The sequence below is a fragment of the Myotis yumanensis genome, unplaced genomic scaffold (assembly GCF_028538775.1).
Source record: "Myotis yumanensis isolate MYYU_CA2020_CCGP unplaced genomic scaffold, mMyoYum1.0.hap1 SCAF_5, whole genome shotgun sequence".
Classification (NCBI taxonomy): domain Eukaryota; kingdom Metazoa; phylum Chordata; class Mammalia; order Chiroptera; family Vespertilionidae; genus Myotis; species Myotis yumanensis.
The window spans coordinates 94,695,386-94,719,689 of NW_027223756.1; the positions used below are offsets into that span (position 1 = coordinate 94,695,386).

The following is a 24,304-nucleotide window of genomic DNA, read 5'->3' on the forward strand; positions in this document are numbered from 1 at the left end:
GGCTGCCATTGGGTGGGGACTGTGGGCGGGGCCCTGGGCTGGCTGAGTGCCCCCTGGGGAAAGCTTTCAAGGCACAATGACACATTTCTGGTCACCTACTTTGCCACCCATGGGGCAAGCTGGAAAGCAAGAAGGTGAGGGAATGAGAGGGTGTGAGGAAGCCTGTAAGGGCACAAGTGCACCTGCAAACCAGGAGGGGAGACCCGGGGCGGGGCTTGTCTCCCCACGGGTCGGGGCCTTGGCTGGAGCATAAAGCCATTTGCAGGAAGGTGTGGGGGGCAAGCCTCCTTGATTCCTCCCCAGGGCTGGCCTTCCCCCGAGACGGAGTACGTGGAAGCCCTGGCAAGTACACAGTCACTGGACAGGTTGTCTCTAGTGCCAGACATGCTCCGTTATAACAGCCTTTTTCTGTGACTGCTTTCAGCCTTGACAGCACAGACCACGGCAGGGTGAGGACGCCGGGAGAAGCCTGGGGTGGGGTTGAGGGCTGAGAGTGTAGCTCCAAGGGGAGCAAACGGGGCTGGTGGCCTTAGTGTCTGTGGGACAGATTCCTGGCCTGAGGACCACGTCTGGCTGCAGATGCATTTTGATTTGAAAGCACAAGATGTTAAGTGAATTGAGTGCCAACGTCTCGGGTCTGCAGTCCACCTCCCGCCCCCGCCCTGCCCAGCCTGCCTGCCTCACACACTCAGGTTCCCGGACTGAGCGCACAGGCCTCGGGGCGCAGGACTCCTGCACTTTAGACAGCCTGGCCTCCATGTACCCGTTTTGTATGGGCACCAACAGAAACGAGGCTGCCCTCCCCTCCCTGGGAAAAAGGCCCCTCCTTCCTTCCGCCGGGGCCCAGAACGCCTTCCTACGCCCTCACCTGAAACAGGTAGTCTCCAGGCGGCACGTCGGTGATGTCCACCCACTGGCAGTCGATATCATGGCGGTACACGTCCCAGCAGCCCATAGTGATGCCCTGCTCACCAAAGTTGGCACACTCGTAATTCTTCTGGATGTCTGCAGGCAGGTGCCGAGGGAACCCGTCACCAGGCACACGTGGTGCCTCTGCCCTCTGTGCCACCCTCCCCACAGGACCTCAAACAGCCCTGCTGGGTGTGTGACATCCCAGACCCCGCCCTCAGTGTCTCAGACCCCCCAGCCTCAGCTTCAGCAGAGCTCAGCATGCCACCTCATTGTGTGGTGTCTTTCAATAGAATCCCTTACCCAATTTCCTACCCACATCCCAGCCAGGGTCCCCCTCCTCCACGAAGCCTTCGCTGGCCACTATGGCCCACCTTGGCCTTTCTGAGGAACCATTGGCCTGGGAACGAAGCTCATGCTTGTCGGGAAAAGCATATGGCACACAGTAGGTGCTTAAAACCCACTTGTGTGGTCTCATGGCACATCAGTGGCAGCCACATTTATTGAGAGGCTCCACGTCGGACACTATGCACTGGATGTACTGAGAAGAATCCGGTGTCTCCCCTTGAAGAGCCCCAGGCATGCCGGGAGGGCAGGTGTGCCCACAGTGCCGGTGGGTGGCCTCTTAGCAGTGTGAGCAGGATGCTGCCTCTGCCTGGGGGAGCTGAGAGTCTTGGAGTTGCAGACGGGCTCGTTTGAGCTCCAACTTGAAGGGTAAGAGCCTGTGGGGCAGGGGCACTTGGTATTGGGACACAGGGAGAATGGCTGTGGCAGCCAGAGTGGGAGGGGACTATGTCTCTGGTCCAAGGGTTAGAGCCTGACCAGTGCCCATCAGCATAACTCTGGGGATCCTGGAGCCTTTATAGCCAGGCCTTGCCCACACCCCGAGTGTAGCCATGGAAGCCCCCATAGAGAAAGGTCATGTGGGGAGTCAGCAGTGGCCAGGGTCCAGCATCATACCTGGGCTCTGGGCTGGGTGGGCACAGCTGTTAGGGCATGGTGTCCCTCTGCAGCCCCCCAGAACCCCCACAAAGATACCTCCTTCACATTCCGTGTCCTCCAAGCAGAAGCTGGCCTTGTGGCCCTCAGCCACCTTGGTGCCATTGAGGTTCAGGAGATCGTAGTGGGTGAACACTTCCATGCTGTGGTAGTGCCTGGGGCGGGAGACAGGGCCAGGGAGTCAGTTTGGGGAGCAACTGCCACCTGCAAGCAACTGCCTGGCTGGCGATTTGCTTGTGGGGACACCTTGAGTAGCATGGTCCAAAGGCGTGGCTGATGGGAGAAGAGGGGTGACGGCATAAGGTGGTACCAGGGTGTTTACGTGGGGTCCAGAGTGAGGCAGCAGCTCCTGGGCCTCAGTTCTCTCATCAGCTAAATGGGAATAATAACGAACGGAATGAATGGGGTGCGGGAATTAGTGAGATGAATGGATGAGCACAGGGCCTGGTGTACAATAGCTCAATAAACTAAGGTATCTGTCCTGAGTGCCTCTAACACCCCCTCCCCCCTCCAGCACTCCAGTGGCTCTCACAGCCCCTTCCTATTTGGTACCCATCCCGCAGACTAGTAAAAGTTACTGTTCGATGTCTTTTGAAAACGTTTTGAAGTGGGAATATGGTGGAGAGGGAGAGAAGAGGATGGGGAGGGTCCGTGGAGTAGGCCCTAACGTGTCCCAGGGACAGGCCGGCAGGAGTGGGAGCAGGGTGCAGGGTGGTCAGGCACAGCTGGTGGCGAGCAGCAGGAAGTCTGTGCTCCCTGCACGGAGCAAATGCACACGAGGGGCCAGGCAGCTGTGGAGGGAGCGAAGCCGAGGAGGGGTTGCTGTGCAGCCGGCTCCCTGTTTACATACAGCGCCCCTTCTCGCTGGGTGGGGATGGGAGGAATTAAGAACAGATGCAGATTCCTGGAAAGTGATGTGTTTGGTGCAGAGCGCACGAGGGGAAAGTGGCTGCTGGGGCCTCTGAGGCATTGGCTGGCCCGGCTGTCCTGAGCTGCAACGTGTGTGTCAGTCTGCAACTGCCGAACACGCTCGCCTCCCTCTCACAGGGGACATCTGGGAACGGGGGAAATGGACAAGGCGCCAAGGCACGGGAGCAGGAGCCCTTGCGTTGCCTACGCGTGACCAGAGTTGTATCCTCGGGAAGAGAGAATGGCAACATGGCCCCACCTCAGGAGTAGGATAGGATCGGCAGGAGACAGTGCAGAAATGCCTAACCCTCGGCCGTGACAGAGGGGTACTCAGTACCTGTTCACTCTCTCCTTATTGCTAACCTTCCCTTAGTAAGAGGAGGAGTATTTTTATTATCACCACCACCGCAACCATTCCTGCCATTATTCCCAGGCCCACGGTAGCTTCTCCCCGCCCAAGCCGCCGCGGCTGGCCCCAGGCTCCCTCCGCTGGAACTGGCGCAGCAGAGGACTGAGGGAAGAGGGGAATTAGAAGGGTAGCTTTTCAGAGAGGAAATTAGAGGTTCTTTTCCTCTTCCTCCTGTGTTTGCCTTTGCTGAAAATAATGTCATAAGTTCCTACGCTGGGTTTTTCCCAGGTCACTCATGTTTCTGGGTAAACGAAGCCGAGCCAGGGCCACTGGCACTTTCACAAGGACACATTCTGTGGCAGCTGAGCGATGACTCTGAAAGTCTCTTTCGGCTCCTTGGAGGAGCAAGATGAGGCTGAGGTCTGACTCACTGCCTAAAATATGTCTGCATCTTTCTGAGAACAGCTTCTGTTACCCTGTTTACCAGCTGGAAGACGGAAGAGAAATAGGGTTATGTTCCGTTGTCTAAACAAAACTCAGACGGAGACCACAGACAAACTGTTGTGAGGCTGACCTCCTCCCGCTCCCCCTGCCTCTGTAAACTTGATTTAAGTCTTCCCCAGCTCTTCAGTTTCCCCCGTGAACCCCGGGGATGAAACAGCTGGTTTGAGCCTCCCAGCTGTAGCTCGCTGCAGTCTGAAGCCCCTCTGTCTTGCCTCTCCAGCATGTGGACACCACCCCTGGGTCACGTCTCCCTCCTAGCTGGCTGGCTGGAGGGCCCAGGGCACCCCAGGGGACCCCACCCCATCACCCATGCATGCCCCACCCTGGAAGGTGGGAAGATGCATCCTGGTAATGAGGGTTTATACTTCCTCTTCCCAGGCTGAGGTGTCCTAACCTTTGGGCGTCTGAGAGGAGAGGTAAAGACAGGAAAACTTTGCTTGGAAAGAAATACCAGAACACTAAGGAGACAGAATAATGTGACCCTTGATGGAGCCATTGTAAGATGGATAAAGGAAGCACGGCCTACTGACAAAAGACTCGAGCCCAGTGTTTGAGGAAGGAGACTGCTGCGGGGTCAACCTCTGTGTCATCTTGGGGCTTTCAAAGAACATAGCCCTGTTTCTCATTGCAGGACCAATTCAACTGGGAGCGATGGCTTTCCTCATTTGCGCTAATTCGGACCAGGGTTCTCAACTTTGGATCCAGGGATGGGCTCAGAGTATCTGTGGATCTGCTGAGCCAGGATGTTAAATATTCTAGAAAAAAATAATTTTTTTTGAGTGGAGGAAGGGCTAGCTTTCATCAGACTCCCACAGGGACCCCATAAAGGTTTGGGGCCAGAAGTCCTGTAGAAAGGCCTCCCGCGGAGCCTGGGGAGTCCCCAGAGCTCTGGGGGCTGGGCGGGGGCTCCCATGCTCCCTGGATCCTATGGCCACAGGTTCTCAGTTCTGGACCAGCAGGGGAGGTCTGAAGGGACACATGCTCAGCCACATGTTCTTCCCCTCCCAGCCTCCCAAACCATTTACTGGAACATGTGTAGGCAAGGAAATGACAGACCCCAGGCAAAGCAGGGGCGGCGATCGGAGCAGCACTTCCTCGATTCCCCTGGTGCTTTCTCAGAGGAGAGCCAGCATATGTCGCACAGACACACCAGCCATGTAATGTCTGGGTGGACTGTCATGTGTGGGGCAGAGATGCAATTATCTTCCACTTATAGACGCACAGGCGGCGTCCGCCCGCAGGCCCAGGCCTCCTCCATGTGTTCCCCACGGAAATCAGGCACCAAGGCAGTCATGACTCTCATTTTACCCTTTGCCTTCCACCCTGCACCGACACGCTTCCGTATGAAAAGCACAAGTTCTTTGGCCGATGACAACTTTCAGAACATAGGGACAGTCATTATAAAGGAAAACTGGCAACCCTACGTTCTGCCCTAGTCCTTTCTTTCGAAATGAGTTGAACAACTCTATCCCCAAACTGATTCGAATGGGACTAGGCCCTCAGTTGTTCTGTGATAAAGCAGACAGGTTTCTGATGAAGGGTCAGCGGAGGGGACGGAAAGAGCACACACGTTGGGGTCAGACAGGCCAGAGTGGGGTTCCCTGCCCAGTAACTTCTTGTGTCACACCAAGACGGAGCCTCCTTTTCCTTACCCCTGAAAATGAGGGTGCCCCGTGCCTGGCACTTAGAGGGGGTCCCTAACAGGGATCACCACATTATAGGGCAGGAAGGATGCCTGGAGATGAGTTAGACCGGGCTTCTCAGACTGCGGTGTGCACACAAGCGCGTGGTGAGCCTGTTAAATTAGATTAGAATGCACCGGGCCCCGGGGCGTAGCAGTGACGGCAGACACACCAGCCCATGGCCTCGCTGTGAGAAGCAGGGATCACGTGCCAAAGCTCTGCTGTGTAGATGGGATTCTGAAGATAGAGACGGGCACTCACTGGACCCACGCCTGGGCCTGCCTTTCTTCCTTTTCAAAAGTGTGCTCCTTCTGTTCCCTCTACCTGTCCAGCCAGGTCTGAGCAGGAAAACATGACAAGCAGGGCCAGCAGGCTCTGAATTAGAGTTAGAATCAAGGCAAAGAAAAAAAAAGGAAAATGCAGGAGATGAATGAGGTGGCTTCTGTTGGTTCCAGCCAGAGCTGGTTCCAGGATTTCACTCTGCTCTTGTCCAGGATTTACAGCCCTGGGATCAGACCCACAGACAGGCCTGGAAGGGACAGCAGAGGTCCTGGGTGATGTGGCCCAGATGTCCTGACATCACACAGCTTGTTAGAGGCACAGTGGGGTTGAGAGACCAGGTCTCTGGACTCCTGGGGTTAGAACACTTTTCTCCAAACCCACTGTCTTCCTAGAAATATTTAAAACACATACTGGTATTTAAAATATATTTCTAACTGAACCTAGAGTCCAATCATTGCAGACCCCCAAGCACCCTGTAGAGGACCAACCTCCTGTGGACACACTTGAACACTGCTGACAGGTCAGTGGAGGGGCATGGGGTACTCAAAACCAAGTCTCTTTCCTAGTGCTAGAGGCATAGGAGGCAAGAGAGAATGGGCTCAGGGAAGGGGGGGTGGGCCAGGGCGACTGGGAGTGGAGACTGGCAGGCCAGTGTGGCAGACCGACTCCCTCCAACTTAGGATCACCGGCCCCCTGGACTGTGAGGTCTCTCTGTGACCCTGTGATTCCCAGCCCCATCTGGGCCTTGCAGACGGAAGGGAGGCCTCACCTGTGGCAGTCATGCCAGATCCACGCATGGCGGCCGTTCTTGGGCCGGAAGTCGGACTGGCCGTTGTTGTGGATCTGGGAGGAAAAGCGCAGCAGCCGCCGGTGGCCCGTGGTGGGGTTGGTCTGGGCAGCCGAGGCGGAGAGGCAGTTCTCCTCCATGGCGCACTGGAGTATGAACATGGGCCGGTCCTCCAGGTAGGTGCTCTGCTGGACAATCTCCGCATTGAGGACCAGGTCAGGGGCGGCTGCGGAGGGCAGACACTGTGCTCAAGCAAGACCCGAGACCCCTCACCCCTTCCCAAGCGTTTGACTTTGATTCCTAACTAAGACAAACCCCTGTGCCTGCCTAGCACCACCTTCTGGAACTGACTCGCGGTCTCCCTCTCTCAAGGTCACCGTCCTTGAGGAACACCAGCCCACATTCCTCTTCCCCCTCTGAGTGTCCTGTTGGACGCCTCCGCAGGTATCAGTGCAGATGGGCAAAACGTTGGAAATTGTGCAATCTTTAACGGGTCCATTAGAGTTCATTATATTATTCTCTCTGCTTTTGAGTAGCTTGAGATGTCCCATATGAAAAGCAAATAATAATAAGGATGATGACAAACAATAACAATGTTCTCTCTACCAAAAAGAACCCTCTAATACGTGGGTCCAATTCTTTTGGGAGTGATATAGATCTATTTTCCAAGGTGTGTAATATTGTATGTAGACTTAGTCTTTTTGCCAATATCTACTTTTCTTTCATCAGCTTTTATTTTATGCTACCTTGAGTTTTATTTAGGTTTATGTTATCTAAATGACCTTTTTGGGGGGCGGGAGGTGTATTACAAATATAAATGAATTAATAAGCCAAGACAGCGGTGAGACCGCCTCTCTCTGCTTGGATGTGTTCCCCCAGGGGACTGTACGGGTGATGATCTCAGGCTCTCCTCTCAGACAGGATGCAATAGCTTGGGACGTCTGCCCGAAGAAGCCAGCGCTGGCATCCAGCGTCCTGCCTTAACAGGCTGAGGAAATGCTGAGTGAGTCTTAAGGGCGTTGATGAGAGAATTGAATTGACTGAACTCAAGGTTTAATCTTCTCCCTCGTGCTCCGTGATGGTAGATGACAGAGCATCATTTTTTATCAAGCACCTGCATATATTCATTGTCATGTTTAATTTTCAGTTTCTAGAAAAAACAACTGTAGATCATAGTGGTTAACTAACTTTGCCAAGATCAGCAGTAAGTGGCAGGCAGGGTCTGGTCTCAGATCCTGGGCCTCTCCTGCCTCCCTGATTCATGAGGGAGTGGTTTTACAAGGCCAGGGTTGGGGAGAGTGGAGTTTGGGGATCAGGAGATGACACTCCCAAAGGCCATCCTCTGGTCCTCTCTCTCAGAATGGGAGGGAGACTTCACACCCTCGGTCATTCTGAATCCTTGCAGGGCTTCCCCTTCTATATTTTCAGTCTTTCTAGAATGTCCACGGAGTCACCAGGAAGCAAAATCACCTCCAGGCTGTGCAACAGAAAATGACCTACAGAGGAACGCGGAAGGAAGAAAGGAGGTGGTGTGCGCCGAGCACCTAGCATGGTCTTCATGTTTCGCTAACCTCAGAACCATCCTCCTGCTAAGAGCAAGGAGTTCTCAGCCACGTAATTTGCCCAAGGTTGCTTAAAGAGTCTACAGTGGCCCTGAGATTCGAACCCAAGGCCTCCCAGACACCCTGGTTACTCTCTAACCCTAACCCACCCTGCCATCAAGCAAGGTTCTGTGGGTGGGGTTGGGGGAGTCCCTTTTGCCCCCACCTTCTCACTTAACAAGAATTAACCTCTGTGTTCCTTTTTTGCTCAGTCAATGGCAGAGGCCCCAGAGCCTTGCAAGGAATAACCATTGAGACTCTGGTCCTTTCCTGGAGCCTGGCAGGGAGGGTGGATCCGACCCCAGGAACTCACTTTCTGAGCAGGCAACTCCAGCCCCATAATGTGCTCCGCCCTGGGGGCAGGCCACGTCCTCATCCTGGCGACAGTGCGCCAGGGACAGCTCCGTTCCTGAGCACTTCACTCCGCTCATGACCACTTTGTTGGCATTGATGTTTTCCTGCCAATACCAGGTCTCCTGGGGAATCAACAAAAGAAATGGCCAGTATGTCACCTTGAATGGTCACTTTCTTATATTCTACTAGGGACCCAGTGCATGAATTCGTGCACTTTGAAAGGAACTGTGGGCTGCAAGGCTGCCGTGGGTGGGCACAGGGGCAGGTCTCAGCCTATCCTCTGCACCCCCACCTGGCCCCTCCAGCTTCGGCCCCAGGTCCCCTGTCTTCTGGCAGCCCTGCTCCCGTCACCACCACTTCCACATGCTGATGGCGCTGGCTCTGCTCTCGCCCACTGATGGTGCAGAGTGATTGGGCCGGTGCCATCAGCAGGTGAAAGCATCGGCTACTGCCCCAACCGCCCCTCAGGAACAGGGGGAGGTGGAGAAGCCCTCAGGGGCAATCTGGGCCGGCAGCCACAGCTCACACCTGCTGACGGCGCCAAGCGATCAGGACTGGCACCAGGCGCCGGCAGCGAGTGCGAGCGGCAGCTATGGCGCTGGCGACGGGTGCAAGCGGGGCTGTTGCCTGCAGTGGGTGGGAGAGGCAGCTACCAGCACTGATCACCCCTCAGAATCAGGGGGAGGTGGAGAAGCCCTGAGGGGCATCTGGGGCTGGCAGCCACCGTTGCACCCATTGATAGCGCTGAGCAATCGAGGCCAGACTTCTGTTCTAATTAGCATATTACGCTTTTATTATTATAGATCGTCTTTCAGCCTCACAAAAGTCTCAACGCTTTATGATCCCATTTGCCAGATGGAGATAACTGAGCACCAAGAAGCACTTACCCAAGCCATGCAGCTTGTTGTGGCAGAGTGAGTGAGACTCCAGGTCTTCTGACCATGAGCATTGGAGTCTGTCACACCCCCCTCCACCCTGGAGAGCATTGCTAAAGTAGCTTTGGTCAAACAACTGTTCAGTGCTGTGTGTCAGGAATGCCGACACCTGCAACTCATGCTGCTACTGACTTATCCTGAGCCCAGGGCAGACATTACTGATCAATCACGGCACTCTCCTCTGAGTCTGACTACGATCTCAGAATCCTTCTCAACACAATGCCCCAGGAAGACACTACCAATTGATCAGAATGGGCAGGAGAGAAGAAATGTATTCACATATTCAGTAGCTAGTTTGCTATCCATACATATAGAGAACCTGACTATACATCCCTTATCCTCTGGATAGAAAACTGGGGCCTCGAGAAGGGACAGATACCAGATGCAGGTCAATGCACAACCCCAGCTGAGGCCTGGGTGTCTTAGGAATGGGCTGATAAGGAACAAAAATAGCCAGACAGCCACTATGTGTAATGAGCACTGTTTTCTGCTCTCCTGGGAGAGACAGTGCCCTGGCTTGTCACAGGTGGTATTAGCGGAGACGCTGTGCTGCCCAGGGAGCCGGCTCCCAGAGGGTGTGGGCAGCAGTGGCAGAGGCCACGGGGCAGCCCTGCTCCGGGCTCACTGCCTTCCCGGACCTGGCCGACAGTCAGGCTCAGCAAGGCTGCCAGGCTTCTTCCAGGTCTCGCCCTTAGAATCCCTCTTCCCTAGCAGGGCCACCTGGGCACGGGAGCTGGAGTCGGGGTTAGCAAAGCGGGGGGCGGGGGTGCTCCAGCCATTCTCCTGCTCTGTGAGAAGCTTAAGGAAAGTGTTTGGAGCCAGGGTCCTCTGGACCTGGGACTGTCCATTCCAAGTCACAGGAGGAAAAGTGAGGCCAGGAAAGCTGGCTGCTCTGCCCCAATTGTTGTGCCGTGGCTGTTGGGACTACAGCTGGGAAGATTCCAGCCTTCTGTCTTCTGCCCCACCCCAGCCTCTTTCTGACACTCTTCTGCTCTGGGGGTGCCTGTTCCCTCACAGTAGGGTCCAGAGGGAATAATTTTTGAAGCCAAACGCTACTTGTCTTCTGCTGCCTTTCGGTAGGGCAGGAGCTTGGCTGCCCTCTGCTGAGTCACTCTGAGGAAGGGGCCCAGGAGGCAGGAGCAGTGGCTGTGACAGGGTTCTGGACGGGCGTGGAAACTTAGCAGCTGATCAACCCGAGAACGCATGAGCAGGGGCTACAGCTGGGCCTCCCAGGGAGCAAACTAAGGCCCGGGGTGTGTTGGGCCTCGGCGTGGGTGGTGTCCACTACCCCGTAGGACTGAGCTGCTTCCCTCTGCAAAGGGATGATTAGCCCTCGGCCTAGGGTGAATCCCAGTGCAAACTGAGTGGACTGGGAAACCAGAGTCTAGGCCAGCCGTGGGCAAACTACGGCCCGCAGGCCGGATCCGGCCCGTTTGAAATGAATAAAACTAAAAAAAAAAAAGACCGTGCCCTTTTATGTAATGATGTTTACTTTGAATTTATATTAGTTCACACAAACACTCCATCCATGCTTGTGTTCCGGCCCTCCGGTCCAGTTTAAGAACCCATTGTGGCCCTCGAGTCAAAAAGTTTGCCCACCCCTGGGCTAGGCCCTCGCTCTGCAGCGAGGGAAAGCAGAGGGTGACCCACCCCGGGACTCAGAGTCCTGAGGGGCAGAACTGAGGCTGGGAGGAGGTTGCTGCCTCCCACCCAGCCCATGGCACGAGGCTCTCCTTCTGGGTGGCTGGGGAAGGTCCGTGGGGGACGGGGGCTGACTAGAGGCGGGAGGATCAGACTGGATGGAGGGGCGGAAACCCGGGCTTCTCACCTGGAAGGCGTTGCTGGCGAACCCCAGGCCCAGCTGCCGGCAGACCACCATGGCCTCCACGATGCCCCAGTTCTCGCCGCACACGGTCCCCCATACAAGGGACCCATTCCTCTCCACCAGCACCTCCACCCGGCCTTCGAAGGGGTTTCGGCCCCCGTTCAGGCGCAGCTGTAGAGAGAAAGGCAGGCATGGTCAGCAGGAGGGATGGAGAGGAGCAGCGTCACTGACCTGCCACCAGTCCCAGTTCTCCCATAGGGTCCTGCCTGGGACACTCAGATTCAACAGTATCCCCCAGAGCCATGCTCTTACACATTAGGTCCCGCCGCAGGCATCCTGGGGCCCTCGCCTGTGTAGCCAGGAGGCCCCTGGACCACCACTGGGTACCACAGCAGAACCTGCCTCTTGGAAGGCGTTGCCTCAGTAATCAAAGCTCAGGTCAGGTGCTTGCCTGGCTCCCCACTGCTCCTCTGGAGTCCACCAGTGGGGAGCTACTCTTAGAATCAGACACGTGATAGGACGCGCTCAGGCTCCCTAAAATGTTAGAATTCCCTAAGATTTCTTCTGGAACCCTCTTCTCGCACACCCTCTGCTTGACTGGTTCCAGCTCCTGATCCTGTCTCCTCCCATAGTGCCCCCTGCTGCCCTCTCCACCCAGAACTCTCTTCTGGGACCAATAGAGCTAACTGCCTATTAGATAGTTACACTTGGTACCTCTGAGACTCTCAATCCGAACTTGTCCTCTTTTCTCTTTCCACCTAAACCTGTGCTGCATGTTCCCTATTTCAGCTAAAGTCACTACCATCTGCCCCAGGGCAGCAAACTTTGTACAAAGGCCAGCCGTGAAATATTTTAGGCTTTGCGGGCGTGTGCTCTCTGTTGTAAGCACATCTCTGCCATGTGGTGTGCAGGCAGTCACGGACGCCATGCAAATGACTGGGCGTGGCTGTGTTTCAATAAAGCTGTATTTACAAACACAGGCGGAATGATGGGTCTGGCCTGCAAGCTGTAGTCTGCTGATCCCTAATCCATTCTGTTATTCAAGCCAGAAATCTGGGAAGCACCCTCAGCATCGCCCGCCCTCTCTCTTGCGTGCCCCACATCCCGGTGGAATTATCTCCCAAGTCTCTTTCCAGCCCACCTACTTCCTTCCCTTCTCCCGGGCACCAACATCTCTCGCCTCTACTCTTACTTTCATCCCCGTCAAAGGAAAGAGAGAAACCTTTAATATAATTAATATATCTCACAGGATCCATGAGAAAGAAGCAAACCATGAGTCCAGAGAAGCCCATTCTACTCAGAAGCCAGTCATTTTTAAGAAGCACCTGCTCTGGTCCCTCCCCCGCTTAGAACAGGTGAGTGGCTTCCCAGGGCTCCACTGCTCTCCTCTGCCACCTGTCCCGTGTCTTTCTCATCCTTCTCCCCGACCTCCAGGCGTGTGGGCCTTCTTTCAGTTTCCGTGGCTCCCTAACTGTCTTGAACATGTCCCACGGTAAGTCACACATTTCACATGGAAGCCCACTACACACAGAGGCCCTTTCCTGGCTGATCTTGTTCCTCTTTCCAACTTCACACCCACCGACATTCCCCTCCGACTGGGGTCAGCGCCCCTTACATTCCACGGCTCCCACGGTGGTGAAAGCCTGACCGTGGGTTTTTCTCTTTGTATAAGGCAAGCGCCTGCCTTAGGCTGATTACCGAGGTGTCTCCTTCCAAGAAGCCCATCTCAAATGAGCACATTGCTGGCCATTCGACTAGATGATAAAGAGGCAGGCCCCTCTGCCCACGGGGGTCCCTTTGTTTCAGAGATCTTGGTTGATTTTTATAACTGACCATTTGGGCCACTTGTTTTTCCTACCTGCTCTTTAAAACCCATCTCTTACTTTTACAGCCAGCAATAAAAAGTGAGCCCACAGAACCCTCGGTTCCCATCCTTGACCCCAATAAAATCAGAACCCCTGCCCTGAGCACTCTCTCTCTCTACCTGTGACCTCACGGTGTGGCCCCAAGTGTGCTGTGTAATTTCAGTCTGTGAGTAATAAACCTACCTGTATGTGCTCAAAAGTCTCTGATGGTTATAGCTGAAGGGCATCTTGTAATCATAACAAGGACCACAGGGGCCAGTCCAACCACAACACTGGCTACTGGTAGGCTGAGCCCGGCACAAAACACCTACACATCCCCTTAGCACTTGTGACAGTCATACTTAAGCTACCTCACAATTTGTTTAAGGTCTGTGTCCTCCCCTAGAATATAAGATCCAAGGGCAGAGCTGACTCTGTCTGTTTTCCTGTGTGATCAATATCAAAGACAGCGCCTCAGGAATGTTAGGTACTGCACAACCATTTTTGCAATGAATGAATAAATAATCAGTCTTACAGAATGGAAGCATGGACCAACGTATATGAGCTCAAGCAGGGAGATCTGACATTTGGGGAAGGGTTCTAAAAATGCAAACCTTAATCCAAATACAGTACCTTGTTACCCTTCATGCTACTAACAATTCATGCCTTTGGGATAAGGCATGACACCTCCAGGAATCCTCAGCACCTCAAGCTGCCTGGTCAACAGTTCTTAGAAACAGCACAGCAACCAACCAATCCTTAGCTACAGTATGGCCCTTGGGGTTCAGGTCTTAATTCCTGTTATGGACTTAAGGGCTGCAAGGTCAATAGGTCAGCCGGCAAAGAGACAAGCCAAGGGCAGCCACAATGTTCCATCGACCTCCCAGGGTTGTTGAGTAGATGAATGAAATGAGATAGCTCACGGACACAGGGCCTGGCACTCAGGAAGTGCTCAAGAAATGTTAGGCACCGTCTTAGCTATCATCATTATCAGCTGCGAGTCCCATCAGAAAACAAAACGCTCCTCAGAGCAGATGGAAGGGCTCAGACAGGCAAGAGGCCTGGCCTTCAGGAGGCCGACACTGTCCTGATGCCTCCGGCTCCGCTGTGGCTGGATAGACAACCAGCTCCAAGTCTGTGGCCTGCATTAGCCATTTCCCGAAAAGTCAACTGATTTTTCTAGGAATCATCTCTCTTAGGTCCTTATTGCTAGAGGGGCAAACTGAAGCCTCAGAGATTAAGGAATTGGCTAGTGAGTGATTGTTATAAACTAATGTGTGCCCCTACCCCCTCCAATTCATACAGTGAATTAATATGCTAATCCCTAATGTAACTGTATTTGAAGAGCCTTTCCAGAGGTAATTAGGTTAAATGAGGTCATGTGGGTGGGGCCCTAATCCAACCTGACTGGTGCTCTTACTAGAAGAGGAAGAGACACCAGGGATGCACAAGCGCAGAGGAAAGGCCACGTAAGGACACAGTGAGAACTGAAAGCCCAGGAGAGAGGCCTCAGGAGAAACCAACCCTGCCAGCACCTTGATCTTGGACTTCCAGCCTCCAGAACTATGAGTCAATAAATTTTTATTATTTAAACTACCCAAGTCTGTGGTATTTTGTTCTGCCCTTGCCAGCAAACTAACAGTGATAAAACTCAGGAGTCTCTGCCTAGTGTTGCTGCCAGTATGAATGGGGGCCCTAAGCCGGCAGTGCAGGAGCCTGACCGTCTGCTGTGGCGAGAACTGGTGCAGCCCATAGGGATTTCTTTCAGAGGTGACTACCCTCATTCCCTTCCCAGGGGGCAGAAACAGCAGATCTAGGTGTAAAACTCTCCCACACGCTGTAGCTGAGAGCAGGGACCACCTTCTGGAGCCTGGAGGGCACCCGAAAGGGTGGGGGCTGTTTGTGCTGGGAGTTTGGTGCCTCTGCTGCCATCACTGGGCCTGGCTCAGCAATTCCCACCATAAAATAGTTCTGGAAAATTTCACTTCCTTTGGCCCAGATCTCTCATTTGGGTTGAAAATCCCACTCCACCCAACTCCAATCTGCCTGAAGTGAATGGTGCCACAGCAAGCCAGACTCAGCGCAGTCGGCATTTACAGCTGTTATGGCTATCAGAATACTGCGGGGCAATCACAGATGCTGGCCTTCCCGCCGCTGTGAGGCTGTGGCCCACACTCCTGCTCACACACCAGCAAATGTGTGGCTTGGCCGAGTGCTATTGGGTGCCCATTTTTGGCCTGTTGGGCAATGAGTTGCACAAGTTCAGTAGCACCTTTGGCATCACTGTCCAAGCAGGAGCCCAGCTGGGGAACCGTCCTGCACCCTGATGTGTCTATGTTTGCTCATTTAAAAAAAATATATATTTTTTTTATTGGTTTCAGAGAGGAAGGGAGAGGGAGAGAGAGATAGAAACACCAACAATGAGAGAGAATCATTGATTGGCCGCCTCCTGCACGCCCCCTACTGGGGATTGAGCCTGTAACCCATGCATGTGCTCTTGACTGGAATTGAACCTGGGTCCCTTCAGTCTGCAGGCTGATGCTCTATCCACTGAGCCAAACCATCTAGGGCCATGTTTGCTCATTTTAAAACATGCACTCAGAAAGCACTTCCAACGTGCCACCCACCAGATGATTCACAGACGTGACCACACTCGTGACATAATGAAGAACATTACATAGGCTTCCCCGGGCCTTTTGGTAACATTGGAGAGACCTCGTGGCAAAGAGGAAGTCATCTGTTGGCTACTCCTGTGGGCAAGGACATCCAAGCTAGGAGACACAATGTAGGTTTTCGAGGCCCTATCTCAGGACAGGAAGGTGTGTCTTTGGCTTAATGCTGTTAAGATTCCCTTTTCTTTCCCTCTGGTTACCAGCGTACTATCTGTACTTGCTTATATCTGTGTGGTTTGCAGATCTGCTGTCAATGTGGTTCCTCTGGGCCCTTGGAAAGGGCTCCTGCCAAGGGTGTCACAGGTGCTGTAGACCTGAGTCCCTCAGAAAGGACTGCCTTGCGCTCTCACCGTACGTCCAGTCCCAGTGCAGATGTGGCACCTGGCAGACGCTCAATGTCTGCCACTAAGGACAGTGGTGCTTATACATGTTTATTTTTGGCACATTTACAAATGCTAGGTGGCAATGCCATGAATAGTGATGCAGCAGAGCCTGACACCTTCCTGAGATCGCTGTCAGAGTACCCTCATACCACCTGCGAGAAACCTTCAGCGTGAGGCCAATGGGCCTGCAATTTCTGGAGCCTCAGTGACCTAAACATGACACGGTCCCATCTGTGTGTCCAGTCCCTTCACCTTCTTCTGGAAGCCCATGGCAGGGGTATTACATCTCACTCCAGCATCCTCCTCGTGGTTGCAGCCCTGGGACTCGGCATTGAACTTGCAGTCAATGATGGACTTCTCGTTCCCAGTGCACTCGATCTCATTGAGATGGATGGGTCCTATCCCTGGAGAAGAAAATAAACATGGGCTAGGAGAGCTCCTGAAGGAAAGTTTCCGCAGTTGGCAAGAAAATCCCAGATAATAAGAACACTTCTCTCCCATCCTCAGAACTCTCCCAACAGCCTCCCACAATCAGCTCAATGACCCAGGCTTTCCTCCCTGGAAAGAATTGCTTCTCCCATAAGAGCAAATGAGGATTGTACTAACTTGTGTGATCTTGGACAACTCACTCAGCCTCCTGAATATTGGTTTTCTCCCTTAAATAAAGGAGACGAACCAGAAGGTATCTAGGTTTCCTTCCCAACTTGCATTTATGAACCTGAAAAGGGTGACTATGGCTGCATGGTCGGGGTCCCTTTAGGAAGAGATGGCATGCTCAAATTGGATGATCTGAAGAAAGTTAGAAAAATAGATTTTTACAATAAAGGTATGAACAGAGTGTAGTGGACAAAGGACAGTCCAGTGGTCGGGGGCTACTAGCACTGGGCACAGATACCAGCCTAGACCTGCAGGAGTGAGGGGAGATGCCAGTATCTAAACCAGGAGAGCAAAGAGCTGTGTGGAAAGGCATCTGAAAAGAGCTGTTACCCTTGGTTGAGAGACAGGGTGGCCACAGGGACCTCACAGGGAGAAGAAATACCTGGCCTCTCTCTTCTCCCCATCTCCAGTCTGCTGTCAGTGCTCCCTGCTGGCCACACCCAAATGTGCCTCTTGATTTTATGGGTAAGGATTTTCTTGCCGAGCTGGAGGGGGCGATGGAAGAATCCTGCAAATGACCTAGGTGAGCACGCGGGACGCTCTCATACAGGCAGAGATAACAAGGGGAAGCTTCCCATTGCTTGGGAGAAAGAATTCCCAGGCTGACCAGCATTCAGCTCAACTCAGCCACGCATCACAACGGATCAAAGCCCACTGTTTCCAGCTGTGGGCTGCATCGACTCCCATCTTGGTCCCTGGCCTGTCTGTGACCTTCTCCCTCTCCCTCATCACTCAAAACCCGCTAAAACCTCCCATCTTTACAATGACCCTCCCCTGACCCCTGCACCTCCCTCTGGCTCATCACTTTCGCCCCCTTCAGAGAGAATTTCTTGAGAGCAACATCTGTTGTTCTGCTTCCATAGCCAACAGTAGGATTGTCCCCAGTCTGTTTCCTCGCCAGCCCTTCCCCATCCCAGGAAAAGGCCCCTCCACCCACCTGGTTATTCTCACCAGAACCCAGAGCTCATCTCTAGTACCGCCTCCTTTTTCACCAAAAGCAGCCCATTACCACATTCTGTTCACTCCCCCAAAGCCAAGTGCTTTTGTTTTTTTCATTTCTGCTACACTAGTCCAACCCTGCCGTCTCCCATTTGGATGAATTCAATAGTCTCTAGTCTTCCTCCCGTTTGCTTATTCCAAAATATTTTCCACACAGCAGCCCAAGAGATTTCTAATGCAAATGGAATTATGTCACTTCTCGTCTTAAATCCCTGCAGTAGCCTCTCACTGCCTAAAATCCACAGTCATAGGCAGCCACCTCCATCTTTTACCACATTATATGAGGTCTTTGTGGAAGTGTCTGCTTCCCCCAGGGGGCTTCCCAGGCCCTATGGAATCTGACCTCCACTTAGCCTTCTGGCTCTGCCAGCTCCTCGCCCTCAGCCATATCGTCTCCTGAGCCAAGTGTTTCCCTCTGCATGGACCCCCTGCCTGGACGGTCTTCCTCCCAGTCCTCACCACTAACTCCTGCTCATCTTTCAGGGCTCAGCGTCAATGCCATTTCCTTGGAGAAGCCTTTCTGACCCCATCTAAGCTGGGTCTTCTCAGGGAGCCTTCCACTGAGCACTCTGCTTCACGTTCACTCACGTGGCTCTCTGTTCAATGTCTGTGTGTCTCCCCACTAGGCCAGAGGGCCCACGAGAGCAGGCGCCATGTCTGTGTTCCTTTAGTTTCTTTTTATATTAGTTTCTATTTTAAATTGATTTCAGAGAGGACGGGAGAGGGAGAGATAGACACATCAATGATGAGAGAGAATCATAGATCAGCCACCTCCTGCACACCCCTTACTGGGATTGAGCCCACAACTGACCAGGAATCAAACTGTGACCTCCTGGTTCATAGGTCATGCTCAACCACCGAGCTGCACCGGCCAGCCTCTGTGTTCCTTTTGTATTCTCAACCAGGCCCCGGCAAATAAGAAGTGCTGCAAATAGTGTCTGGATGGATGTTGTCTCCACTGAGAACTTGTTGTATGTTGGCCTCTGTGCTAGGAGTTGGGGACACATACATGAGGAAGGCAGGCCCCTGCCATGAAGTGCTCAGTTAGTCTGTGGGGGAGGCAGACACTTGTGCAAGGACTTGTAATGTGGTAAAAGATGGAGGTGACTACCTATGATTTTTAAAAAAATTCTCACCTGAGGATATGTTTTATTGATTTTAGAGAGAAAGAGAGTGAGAGAGAAAACATCGAAGGGAGAAAGAAACATCAATTGGTTGCCTCCCATACACACCTGGGTCAAACCCACAACCTAGGTATATGCCCTGACCTGGAATCGAACCCTAAACCTTTTGGTGTTTGGGATGACACTCCAACCAACTGAGCCACCTGGCCAGGGCCTACCTATGTTTTGAACCTAAAGGAAGGGCCCTTGGCTATGCCACAGGGTCTGAAGACACCAGTATCTAGGCTCACTGAGGCCAAAAATTAACTTCTAAGAGCAACCCCTGTTATAAAAGCCAAGTTCCATTTCCTTGGAAATTCATAAGCGATGAAGCCTACAATTCCCTAGAATTTTACAAAATTTACAAAAAACACATCTGTAACTATGGCTGTAAGCATCCAAGGACTCAGATTGGAAAGGCTGTGACAAAATAGAGATTCTAAACAGGGCTCTTGAAGCAAGCGGAGGCCACAGCTCATGAATTAAGATGGGCGTAGAAGTGGGCAGCAACCCGGGACTCCAGTTAGATCAGGCAGAATTTGTTTGATGATTGTGAGGATCATGATGATGGTGGTGATGATGATGGTGATGATAATGGTGATGATGATGATGATAATGGTATAATGATGGTGGTGGTGATGATGGTGGTGGTAATAATGGTGGTGATGATGATGGTGATGGTATAATGATGGTGGTGGTTATGATGATGGTAATGATATAATGATGGTGGTGGTGATGATGAGGATGACAGTGAGGATGATGACTGTGGTGATGAGGATATCTAATATTTGAGCACTTACTCTGTGCTGGATTCTGTCCTATACACATTGCTTCTATTAAATCATTAAATCATCACAACAACCCAATAAAATGAGGAAACTGGAGATGAAAGATTAAATAACTGGCCCAGTGGTAGGTATTATTTTCATTATTATTATATTATTAGAGGCCCAGTGCACAAAAATTTGTGTACTGGGGGGGGGGGGGGGGTCCCCCAGCCCGGCCTGTGCCCTCTCACAGTCTGGGACCCCTCGGGAAATAACGACCTGCTGGCTTAGGCCTGCTCCCGGGTGGCAGAGGGCAGGCCCAATCCCTAAGTGCAGCCCCTGGTTGGGCTCAGAGAAGGGCCGATTGAGGAGTTGGGGCGCTGCCCCGTCATGCACAGAGCAGGGCGGATCGGGAGGTTGTGATGCCACCTTCAGTCACGCTCAGGGTAGGGCCGATTGGGGGGTTGGGGCACCGTCCCCTGTCACACTCAAGGCAGGGTCGATGGGGAGGTTTCGGCGCCACCCCCTGTCACACACAGAGCAGGGCGGATCAGGAGGTTGGGGCGCTGCCCCCTGTCACTCACAGAGCAGGGCCCATCAGGGGGGTTGGGGCTCCATACTCTGTCACACACAGAGCAGGGTCGATCAGGGGGTTGGGGAGCTCCCCCCTGTCACTCACAGAGCAGGGCCCATCAGGGGGTTGAGGAGCTCCCCCCTGTCACTCACAGAGTAGGGCCGATAGGGGAGTTGGGGCACCACCCCCTGTCACACACAGAGCAGGGCGGATCAGGGGGTTGGGGCACTGCACCCTGTCACACTCAGGGCAGGGCCAATGGGGAGGTTATGGCTCTACCCTGTCACACACAGAGCAGGGCCTGTGGGAGGGGGGAGGTTGGGGCGCCGCACACTGTCACACACAGAGCAGGGCCGATCAGGGGGTTGGTGCTCTGCACCCTGTCAAACACAGAGCTGCAGGGCAATCAGGGGATTGGGGAGCTCCCCCCTATCACGCACAGAGCAGGGCTGATCAGGGGATTGTGGCCCCGCCCCCTGTCACACACAGAGCCGCAGGGCGATCAGGGGGTTTGGGTGCTGCCCCCTGTCACGCTGATCCCGGTGCCGGGAGCCTTGCTGCTCTGTTGATCCCGGTGCCGGGAGGCATATTACCCTTTTATTATATAGGATAGAGGCCTGGTGCATGGGTGGGGGCTGGCTGGTTTGCCCTGAAGGGTGTCCTGGATCAGGGTGGGGGTCCCCACTGGGGTGCCTGGCCAGTCTGGGTGAGGGGCTGAGGGCTGTTTTCCGGAAGCGGGTGACTGAAGCTCCCAACCGCTCCTTGTTTTCTTTCTTTTTTTTTTTTAATTCTGGGCCAGCTTTAGCTCTGAGGCCTCGCTGCTGAAAACATCGATACAATGTTGTGGTCTGGCTGGATGAATCCCGGCCGAATGAAAGCCGGTTTCTGGGGTTTTGTTTAGCTTCTTATTTGCAACATAGTACATAGTTGCTTAGAGTTGCAGCTGAGAGGCCGGCAAGTTAGGCGGGGAACGTTGGAGTCTGCAGTCACTGGAGCAAGCGAGCCTCCCTGCTCGCTTCAGTGCATGGCTGCCGGCCGCCATCTTGGCTGACAGTTAATTTGCAGATACTCACGGATTAGCCAATGAAAAGGGTAGCGGTCGTACGCTAATTACCATGTTTCTCTTTTATTAGTGTAGATTTTGTTAATCCTCACCAGAGGATATTTTCTCCATTGATTTTCAGAGAGAGTGGAAGGGAAGGGGAGACAGAAAGAGAGAGAAACATAGATGTGAGAGAGACACATTAATTGGTTGCCCCCGTATGTGTTCCAAACAGAACTGGGGATCAAGTCTGCAACTGAGGTACATGCCCTTGACTGGAATCGAACCCGAGACCCTTCAGTCCACTGGTCGACACTCTGTCCACTGAGCCAAACCGGCTAGGGCTTTTTAGTATTAGTTCTTACATGTCATCACCTCTTTGTTAGTGTAAGTTATCTTTGGGGTTATATCATTTTCTCCACTTGAGATGAGCTCCTAGAGAACAGAAACGACTACCACAAGTGATTGTGGAATAAGTAAATTCTCCATTGCACCGTGTAGACCAAATACTAACTCAACGAGTGTTTGTGGATTGCTAGACTATAGAGGAAATATTAACACAAGAGTGTAGCATGCTTTAGACTCCAACAAACATCTGGTTAGTCTCCTTCTGGCCTAACTGATGTAAACTTACGTGGCTTTCTCAGACACCGGGGGCCGAGGCCCAGAGAGCAGCGCCTGCTTTCCAGCAGCATGCATATTCATGGGCACCAGGCAGAGCACCGAGCTGGGGAAAACAGTGCTTCTCACCCTTGTTTTCTGCACCACCCAGTTCTGAGGTGGGTTGGGCAGGGCAGGAGGTGTCAATGGAAGGCACTGGCTACAGCACAGCCAGTGGGGTCTGAGGCGCCTGCCTTCTCTTGTTGAGCAAGGTTTAACCTGCATCCTGATCCCCAGCTTTTCCTTATTCCTGGGCTCTGGACTGTACCCTGGATTGCTCCCCACCTCCACTTTGGCCCTGCTCTTCCTTCTTGTACAAGCCCTGGCCCCAGGTGACTACAGGGAGCCAGGTACGGACTCTGGATCCACAAACAACTCTGCAGGTTGCAATCACATTTTTAAGCGCCCAAAAGAAGAGACTAGGAGACAGCAGTGTTTTTTGCATGTTGTAAAGGTTAGCATTGTTTCACAAAGTTTTATTTCAGCTTTATGTGTCTGGCATACACTGTCACATGTATTTCTGATTGGGCATTGCAAGCAAAAGGGTTTTAAAGCTCTAGAGCAGTGATTTTCAACCTTTTCATCTCATGGTACACATAAACTAATTACTAAAATTCTGCGGCACACAAAAAATGTATTATATTTTTTGCTAATCAGACAAAAAAAGTTTTATAAATGTTGATTCATTCACACTGGACGGCTATTGTTGTATTGGCAGTTGTCACATTGGCACTTGATAATCTAAGGGAAAAGAGGTCAGTGCTCCTGACTAAATAGTCAGGTATCGCATGTTTTAAAAATTCTTGCAGTACACCAGTTGAAAATCGCTGTTCTAGCGCTTCCCTGTCCAATGCAGTAGCACTTGGACTGTGGCCAGTGCAGACTGAGATGTACTGTGAGTGTACATAACACCCTGGATTTCAAGGAGTTGGTACACAAAATGTCAACTATTTCATTAATAGCATTTATATTGATTTCATGTTGAAATAAAAATATTTCATATTTTCTAGGTAAAGAAAATATATTATTAAAAGTAATTTCACCTGCTTCTTTTTGTTAATATTTTTATTGATTTTTTTTTGAGAGAGAGAGGAAAGGAAAGGGAGAGAGAAAGATCAAAGTGGGAGCAAAACATCAATCAGCTGCCTCCAGCACGCTCCCCACTGAGGATTGAGCCTGCAACCCAGGCATGTGCCCTGACTGAGTATCAAACTGACAACTTTTTGATGGATGGGACGATGCCCAACCAACTGAGCCACCCTGGCCAGGGCTCTCCTGCTTTTTAGTTGTTTGTTTGTTTACTTATTTTACGTGGCTACTAGAAAACTTAAAATTATGTCTAGAAAATGTTAAATAGGTAAATGGCTTGCATAATATTTCTATTGGACAATGTAAGTCTGGAATGTGTAAACTTCTTTACTATGTTAGTTCAGCTGACCCTACTTGTGCAACCGGAACTCATTCATTCATCCATTCATTCACTCTTGATAAAATTAATATTCCTGGAGCACTACAAGCTGGACACAGACTTGGCACTAAGGACACAGAGATAACAGACAGAGGCCCTCCCCGACGGCCGGAAGGGAATGCGGTCTGGGTGCTGGGGGTCCCGCACCACAAGGTGCAGTGCCCGACTCTGACCTGACATCCATCCTGGTGAGAAGCACAAGTTTCAGAGAATCACAGGAGGCTGGAGTCAGACAGAACCTCAGACATAAATCCAGAAAAAACTCTGAGGCCCAGAAGGCCACTCAAAGGCACTGTGCAAGCAGGGGCAGGGCTGGGACTGGGACTCTCAGTGGTCACCCTCTCACTGCCCTCACTTGGGTGTGGTCACTGCTCTACCAGCCAGAGCCAGGACTGCGGGACAGACCCCATCTGCTCTGTGACCTGACACTGAATGCGGACTTTTCTCTTTCTGCCCATCAGAGTTGACCCCACCCAGTGTGGCAACAGATAGTAAATCATCCAATGGTTCTTTCGTGCATCATAAATGTCAAACATCTCATTCTCCCAGAGTTCCGCAGGCCCTTGGAAGCCTTTGGCTGCTCTGGGCAGTGCAGTAATTAGGTCAAACAGCACATACCCAGGAGACATGGGATATTTATGTTACCCAGTGCTTGTTTATTCCTCAAAACGAGCTTGGTCTCTGCCCTGTTGGCCTTGGGAGAGCACAAACCATCACATCAGCCAACCAGAAAAATGCTCTGTCCTACATATTCGAGATTTAAGGGAAGCCCATACCAGGAAGAAAGAGGACTGTCGCACGGCCTAACAGGTACACTGTGACATTAAAGTCCACCCTAGACCCCAAACTTCAGTGCATGCCCAGGAAGTCTGCAGAGTGACGGTAGAGAGGTGTTCTGAAAGTGAGCAAAACTTGTTGCATAGGGAAAGGCCCAAATCT

At 52.4% G+C, this 24,304-nt stretch overlaps 1 protein-coding gene across 1 annotated transcript in view; it reads right to left on the bottom strand.

Moving 5' to 3' along the window:
• Positions 1-24,304, bottom strand: part of LOXL2 (lysyl oxidase like 2) — a 106,518-nt gene that overhangs the window by 4,059 nt on the left and 78,155 nt on the right. The window contains exons 7-12 of the mRNA XM_070416596.1: positions 16,288-16,439; positions 11,140-11,307; positions 8,336-8,498; positions 6,404-6,647; positions 1,948-2,063; positions 869-1,005 (exon numbers count right to left, since the gene is read on the bottom strand). Of these exons, the coding sequence (XP_070272697.1) occupies positions 869-1,005; positions 1,948-2,063; positions 6,404-6,647; positions 8,336-8,498; positions 11,140-11,307; positions 16,288-16,439 (980 nt within the window). The remainder of the gene's footprint in view (positions 1-868; positions 1,006-1,947; positions 2,064-6,403; positions 6,648-8,335; positions 8,499-11,139; positions 11,308-16,287; positions 16,440-24,304) is intronic.